Source organism: Dromaius novaehollandiae, chromosome 5 (genome assembly GCF_036370855.1).
Source record: "Dromaius novaehollandiae isolate bDroNov1 chromosome 5, bDroNov1.hap1, whole genome shotgun sequence".
In the NCBI taxonomy this organism is placed as follows: Eukaryota; Metazoa; Chordata; class Aves; order Casuariiformes; family Dromaiidae; genus Dromaius; species Dromaius novaehollandiae.
The window spans coordinates 50,322,133-50,330,531 of NC_088102.1; the positions used below are offsets into that span (position 1 = coordinate 50,322,133).

An 8,399-nucleotide genomic window follows, 5' to 3' on the forward strand; every position below is an offset into this window, starting at 1 on the left:
TTTTAGTCAGTATTTTATATAAATAACTGAACTTTACCCCAAAAGAATTATCCAACTGTCTCACTGCTGAATCTTTACCTATAAAAGCCAGAGGACCATCAATAAAATAATCATACCCTCTTAAAAAGTAAATAGTAAAATAGTAAATAGTATAGTAAATAATAATAAAAATATAATAAAAATAATAAAAATAGTAAATAATAGTAAAAAAGTAAATAGTAAAATGCAAACAGAAGGAATAGCCACACTCACTTTTTCATCAACTATTGTAACTCTCCAAAATCATATTCATTCCACAATACCACTTTATATAAAACCTTCTTTACTTTAGCTTTCCCACTTTTAAACAACAACCTAAGACCACAATAAATGGAAGACTCTTCTTTCCCTTTTGTTTCCCCTTTCACCTCACCTAACAACCAGTAAATGCACCACTGCATTGCCTTTTTCAGAAACCACAAACAAAAGTCCATGTTTATTAAACTCCACTCAGCACCTTTAACAGGGAGTACAAAAACAATAGTTTCAGCCTTCCCTGTACCTCCACAGGCCTGAAAAAGAAGCTGCCTCCTTACAGGAAGGCACCATCATGAACCCAATTCCAAATACTCATTACATTTAAAATTCCCCTGAATCATTGCTTTCCAAGGAGCCTTCCAGTGGCGAGGAGTCACCTAAACTATCCTCTGGATCCACTGTGAAGCCCTGGCTTTTTAATGTTTTATGAGCATTCATGAACTTCTGGAGGTACTTAGAGGTATATAGCCAGTGATGCTTCAAGACATCCTCCATTTCATAGCATTTGGACTGCCTGGCATTCATTTTTCGGAACCGCCTAAACAGTTTGTTTCCAGACTCATTCCCTTCACTTGCCCAGGCACCAATGGATCCATCTCTTTCAATGATTTCAGGAACATGAGCAAGGGTTTTGTGGAAATAATTTGTAATCTTGCCTTCATATCTGTACTTGAACTTTGTAGACAGGAGCTCAGCAAAACGCTGTGAATTGTAGCTATATTGACACAGCAGTTCTGGACACTCCTTGGCAGGGCATGAAGATCGCCACACCGGCTTCATTTTCAGATAAAGATCCATCAGTTCTTTTAGAGCTTCATGCCTTTCCTCACACTTTATTAATTCACATACTGCGTCTACTGTCTCTTTGGACATGAGCTTTCTAGCAAAATTTCCACTCATCCTCATCATAGGCTTTAAGTTCATCTTCTTCCTGAGGTGTTTGTCAAGAGTCAACTGCCATCTCCTCCTCTCCTCTTTAGATGCATCAGGATTCTTATAAACTTCGCCTACCTCCAGCTGGAAAATCCTGTAGAATTCGGTTGCATTGCCAATGTCACAATGCAACGCATCTATGGAGGGAACCGTCTCAATAAAAGGTTTGGCTGAAACACCCTTCACTCTGTCACGGAGCTCATCAACAGACTCATGATACGGGTTGGACCTCCACACTTCATACCGCTCCAAATTTTCAGCATGGCTCCTCGTTATGGAGTGGAAAACCAAATTCTGGGATGCTTCCAGGCGTGTGGCGTCACAGAGAGTACAGATGTAAGTGGAACCGGAGGCCTCCAGCCCTTCCACTTCCCGGACAAGTTTCTCATCGTATCCAGTACCCCTAAAGATGAATTTGAACGTTCTCAGGATGCCTCCCATTTCAAGCAGCAATTCACTGTTTTTCATAGCCTCTCTTTCTGCTATGAGAGGGCTCAAGATCGCCGTCAGAGTTTCATGATCTGATTCATCAGCCAGCATAAGGCACAAGGGCTTGCAACACAACTCTGAATTGGGCTTTGCCTCCTCAAAGATCCTTATGTTTTCATTCGCATGGACTATAGCGATGTTCATGACTGTGAAAGAAAAGCGAACAGCCTTCTCTGGGACAGCTGGCCCACTTCCATGCTTCTCACTGACATCTCCCATTCCATCACAGGACTCTTTTACCACCACAGTGAAGGGACCATTCAAATAGTCATCCAGGTTTTTTGCTTTCATGCCTTCCAAAATGTCTTCCTCCATGTCCATCAAGGCAGAAACCAAGGCTGCATCATATCGAAATCTCTTCGCAATTGTGTCCACAGGGTAGTCATCAATTGAGAGTGGCAGGCCTGATAGTCCGTCTATAATACCCACTTCTGTGTTAGTGGATACATTTTTCAAGGGAGGTTTCCACTCGAATGGATGATAACCGGGTAGGAGGGCTTTCTCAGCAGTGCGAAGAGCATGCAGTGGCTGGAAGATCTGCCTCCCCGTGACAGCTTTTACAGTTCTATACATTTTATGATATTGGCTACAGCTAAGAAACGTGTTGACTCGGATTGCCAGGCAGACAGCAGGGTGAAGTCCAGATCCCCTCCCTTGCATTATAGCCTCCAATTCATCTGCTTGTCTGTGTTCATTTTTTGCTCTTAAAGCTAGCAGGAACAAAGTCATGCATACAGCCTTTATGTCACCTCCTTCTTCTTTCTCAGCAAAAGCCTTGACTTGACATTTCAGTTCTCTCAGACGATGTTTTTGAGCTCTTCTGGTCAAAGACAGGAGATGCTGCCTCGGTCGGCCACCTTTATTTATGTGACTGTAAAGCTCTTGCTCTTTCATCAACTTGTGGCTGGAGAGGTGTTGGCCATACCTACCCAGCAAAATCTCTTCATCACATTCCTTTACAGGGCATCTTATTCCCAGGCTATCAAGGATGTTCAGGAAGGATTTCACTGGGCTTACCAGATCAGTAGGAAAGCAAGGATACCAGCAGGAGGGACAATAGCTGCCCATAACTTTGATGCATTTAAGGATGCAAGTTCTGCAAAACAAGTGTCGACATGTTGTTTCCACTGGATCTGCCAAAATGTGCTCACACATCTGGCAAGAGATGGATTTAATGAAATCTGCTGGGTAGTCAACTGAAAGGAGCTTGGTGCTGAGATGCATCTTCTTGCAACTGGCAATCTCTTTCATTAAGTTTTTGTTTTTTATCTGTGCTTGGTTCTTTAGGCCTTTGTTTATTCGAGCACGTTCTGCAATGGTCTTCACCCGTTTGCCAAGCTGTACACTGGGTGGTTGGCTTTTTCTCTTGACACCCTGGCGGGTAGTGTGGCACACAGCACAGTTTGGGGAGTGAGGTTGCCACTCCATCGTGGTGTTCCTAGGGAAATATACTTCACATAGGGCATTACTGAATTTTCTATGGATAATACTCCAGCAGTTATGACAAAATCGAGTGGGATGGATTGTGTCAACATCCCCTCGCACATCAATCTTAAAAACCTTAGCAATAAGGTCTGGCCAAGAGGTTGCTTTTTTCTCTTTCTTTCTCAAGAGCCACAGAGTTTCATTGTCCACTGGCCCATGTACTGGATGACTTCTCTTGTGGCAATCTGTTTTAAGGGAAACTCCACAGATGCGACAAAGTTCCTTCAGATTATGCTGATGAGCTTCATTGTCTTGTGTTTTCATGTTATTGGCATCTTTCTCAAGTGCCTGCCTATTGGCCATTAAGTCCATCTGTGTCAAAATTGACTTTTCTCCTCTTGGAATTGTTTCATCTTTATGTACTATAATGCTTTTGTCTGAAGATACTACCTCTTCTACTTGATCCTTATTTATGCGTTGGGTGTCATCAGAAGGTTTTTTTTCAAATGATCGCAGTTTAAACAGCTTGAATTTCCATTCAGAAAATTTTGTATATGGATGCTGAATTTCTTCAGGCAGGTCCATTTTTGATGCTACTGACATCTCCAGTCTGGTAGAAACCAGGTCACCTGAGAAAGACAGAGAAGCTGTAAGTGAGTTTCTGTTCCAAAATATGAATAACGATGCCTGTGCATAAAGCACATGGTTTTTAATAGAACAATTCTAATCACTTTGAAAAATGTTTTGAAAGTTACCTTACCCACAGCACCTACTGAATTGAAAGGTCCAGATGGGGCCATCCACTCAGTAGCTCATGTAAATACTTGAATGTGTTTTGACTTTGACCCTGAGGCATGGACATGCCTACTAGGACAGCAGTGCACATATAGCCAGTAGTCATCGAGTGCTAATAGCCAGATCTGCCCCGTTCTACTCATACCTGACTCAGCTCACCACAGGTAAGCCTACTATAGGCAACAGAATTACAGACTGCAAGTTTGGTGACTTACAGGTCAGTTTATACAAAACTGAATGAGACTGTTGGCTGAAAGATAAAATTTTGTCTCATGCCATATTATTTAAATCTTTAAATCTTCACTGCTTTCTCACCACTTTTTGGTCCTTGATTCTCAACTTAAGTGTTTCCTGCACACCACTCTCTACAGGCAGAGCAGCACATACTACTTGATCCCAACGTAGACTTTATTCAGGCCTCAGTTTTGCAAAGTGCTTTAGCATATGCTTACTGAATGTGAGTAGCTCCATTAAAGCTGGAGGAATGTATCCTCTGTTGATGCAAAATGGTATATTTCCCTTGACTTTAAAGGAGATATGGCAATTTATACTGGCTGCAGATTTGCTCTAGAGAAAATATTTATACAATTTAAGTTAGTCATCTGTTTAAGAACCCTGCTGAGAACTCTGTTTTTAAGGATTACTTGTACTGGAAAGCTAAAATACTTGTTCAGATTTGACCCCAATTTTAGCTTTCATAGAAAAACAACTAAAAATAATAACAATGTGATTGCCAGGGGAATGTGTTATTGTATAAATAGAAGACTTTCACCCCAAACACTGCAACTTTGTGCTACTGCATCAGACTTATTAAAAAGAATCTGTGCAGAAACAAAACCAAAACTGACTAATCTACTTTTCACTACGTGGCTATGGGAAGTGCCAAACTAAACAAATAGTATAGAGAAGATTAAATTACCTTTTCTAATGTATTTTTTGTTTACTAATCTGGTTGCTATGAGCAACAAAAATGAGGAAAATGATACACTGAGGCTATACAATTTGAACTAGAAGTTATGTGGATATGGTTTTGGTTTCTTTAATTGATTATATTCCCAAATAGGACTTTACTTAACCTGCTAGAAATCTCTGTTCTGTGTCTGTTCTGAAGGTATCCTTCATACATCCAGTCTAAAGTGATGATGCTCAGGATGCTTCTGAGATTATTTCATTTATAACCTTTCCATAAAGCAACATTTCAGTACATCTTTCAGAGCCCATCAGGAAAGGATTGCATGCTTTGATTGAGTTCCAGGTCCAGAATGACACATCAGCCCACTCATCTCTTGCCTTAAGAGCTGTGTTTAACTTCAAAATTGTTCATTAGGCCCTGGCAACAAAAATCAAGGTTTGTTTTCTTCCCAGCTTCTCTTCATTTCATCCCACTGAGAACAAGCTGCCCATACTGCCGTCTCCATCTGCCTGCATGGCTCTGTCCAGCTGCCTATACTGCTAAATATCACCGTCTGCACTGCGGTCCCCTGCCATCCTTTGCAGATCAAGCGTGGCAACGCACTTGCTTGCATCCTGCTGTCCATAGACCTGTGATGTGCAGCTGTGCCCAGATGTGTTCAGAGCTGTGCTGCTGTCTTAGCTTTCATGGCTACATCCCATGGCAGACTTGGTAAAGTCTGTCCATGGAGCAATAAGCTGCTTGCCCCCGAGTAGTCCTGCTTTCCTACAGCCATGTACTCTACCTGCAGAGTAACTGAACAGCTAGTTGCCCTATGCTGTCCACAGATCTTTTCCTTCAGCATAACACCCTTTGCCATTTTGCATAGTTCCACCGCCTCCAGCAGCACCTTCAGCATCTCCCAAACCACAAGCAGTGCCTCTGCAGAGCTGCTGACTAATTCACTGTAAAGAAACAGCCAGCACTGTGTGCATTTTGACCAAGTATTTAATACTTTCTCTCCTCATCCAGACTCGTGACTAAGTATCACCTTCATGCCACACTTATCTCCAAGCCCATGGCCTAACTCTTGCTATTAATCTCCAGCTCTAATCAGACAGAGATTACCCCTGCTAAAGAAAAATTCAAATGTCATTTTTTTCCCTTCTTTCATTGAACGTCCCCTGGAAGAAATGGATGACAAAGAAGTCCTCTCCGGTCACCCGACCTTCGCCTCTTGCAGTAGATCATTGTTGCCAGCAGGCTATTCGCCAGGCACCGCCTAGCTCCCAGGCGGTGGCCTTTCCAGCAGCTCTCTCAGGAGAGCTAGAAATATTCCCAGGGCTAGGAATATTTCCATATTCCCAGTGCTAGGAATATTTCCTGCTACTCTTTCTAAATTTGCCTTTGGTCTGTAATTGTAATGGGGGGTTGTTGGGGGTTACACTGAACAGTCTTCCTCCTCACTGTTCACCTCACCCAGATCCTCACAGAGCGACCCGCAGCCAGGAACTCCAGTCGTGGCAATTTAATTGGCTCTGACAGCTGTGATTGTGCTTAATATCACCTCTTTTTTACCTTGAAAAAGAAATTGCTTTTCTTTCCAGCTCACAATATTTCATTTATTACAGAACAAGAGCAGGATTGTAATACTTCTACTCATGTCAAAGAAGACCTTACTCCACAGATAGTCTCGCTGAAGTGAACAGAACAATCTTGGAGGTGAAGAAGCACATATAAAGTAAAATCATCAACCTGAGCATTAAAACAGGAAAATGAATCAACACTGGGCTGTCTTACAAGCATCTGGGATGCTGTCATTAGTACTGCCAGCCTACCTTGAGCTCAGTCAGTTTGCAGAGCTGCTGAAATGTCTGTTCAGCTTGTTCCAAATGCCAAGCTCACCCGCTCGCTCTCGTGCGTGCTCTCTCTCTTCCTCTGTTCCCACTGCTTTTTAAAGTCACTGCAGTGCTGTTTATCTCATTTATCCCTGTCCCTCCCAGCTCCCAGTACACCCCTGCCGCTAACCATACATTGCTTCAACTCAGCACAATACAGGGCTCTCAAATCCAGGTGGCACCTGGCAATTTATGAGGCTTAACCACAAAATTCATGAAAAACAAGGTCTTCTTGCGTGAGACCCCTGGGCTCTGAGATAAGTACACAGCCACTGTCTGAGGAACACCTGCACTGTTTTTTTAGACAAAGTTTTGCGTTTGGCTTTCTTCTTTCCAGTTTCAGAGCTGGTTTCTTCACTGTTATATATCAGAGAGGAGAACCTGGTGTCCAGCCACATTACTGTCACTCACCAAAGCTATTTCCTTGAAGGCCACTGTCCGCCTGTCCTGTTCCTCAGGTCACCTGCTGCCAAGCTCCTGGTTTTTGGGTGAACTGACAATGGGGATCACAAAATGTGCTTTCTTCTGATACCAGAATCTCATTGTCAAGGATACTACCTCTCTGGTGATGTATGTCCAGGGTCTTGAAAAGCCTGGACAGGGAGGACAAAACAAAAATATGAAAACTAGCTATGTATTTTGCGTAACTTGTGTCTTATTTACATAATACACCAGCTATGGGCCACAAGCAGCCACAGACGGTGAGCAGTAGAGTCCCTGCTCTGGAGAAGCACAGATGTGAGACTGTTGTTTTCTACAGATCAGCTGTCCCAGAAACTGCCTCAAAGTGAAAAAGAAACCAAATTCTGTCACAGAACCGCAACATGAAAGATTTCAGTCTCCACACACAACACTGTGCAGCAAATTCTAGCTATCGATCAAGTCTTCCCAAAAGCGAACATAAGTTCACACTCCAAAAATAGGAACTGGCAATAGCAACGACAACAATATAAACACTTACTCGAGCATTTTTCTTTCTCAAGAGACCTTGTGATTCTATAGGATTCAAATCTATTTCCGACTTAAGCACCCTGCCCTGACAAGGAGGCTATCGGGGAGCTGCTGTGCTCTCGCTGCAGCCCCGGCTCGCTCAGGTGGCACGGCAGTGCCTGGCAGCGTCTTACACAGCGCTGAGGCTGCAAGGGCCCAAGGGACGCCAGCCAGAGGGAAAAGGCAGTAAAAGTTCTACTATTTGGCACTTGCTAGAGGTTAAAAAAAAAGGGAGGGGATTCCCTTCCTATTATTAACTCTTTGCTTCCAGTTCCTGTAAGATGTTGAGACTTAAAGAAGTGAGGTTAGTCCTGAGTCAGGAGCTTGAGCTGTGCTGTGTACCACCCTAGCGGCCAGCAGCTCCTCCTGACTCATACCAAAACAAGTAATGCACGGTGAATGCAAACCAAGTTCAGGGCCAGACCCTGATACCCTTGCTCAAACTGAAACGTTGACTTGGGCAAAATCCCAGTGTGTGGGAGTAGTGACAACTGAATGTGTCAGCATAAGGTGGAATAGAAATCATAGACGTTATTCTCAGGTTAAGATAGTTGAGGCCAAGCATCCCATCACTGAAGTATTTATTGACCTCTGAGAGCATTTGATGGCTCCTGAACCCAGTTCTTCTGTTGTCCCTGCATTGCCTGGACTTCTTAACAACCTGATTATTTTTACTATTC

General features: G+C 43.0%; 1 protein-coding gene across 1 annotated transcript; it reads right to left on the reverse strand.

Annotated features, from left to right (window-relative positions):
- Positions 1–618: 618 nt before the first annotated feature.
- On the reverse strand, positions 619–3,747 carry RAG1 (recombination activating 1). The gene has a single exon (XM_026097702.2). It carries the CDS (start codon positions 3,745–3,747, stop codon positions 619–621), a length of 3,129 nt encoding a protein of 1,042 aa, XP_025953487.2.
- Positions 3,748–8,399: the final 4,652 nt, after the last annotated feature.

What these genes read in the sequence shown, in the direction of transcription:
- RAG1 (XM_026097702.2), bottom strand. Translation starts at nt 3,747, where the DNA reads ATGTCAGTAGCATCAAAAATGGACCTGCCTGAAGAAATTCAGCATCCA.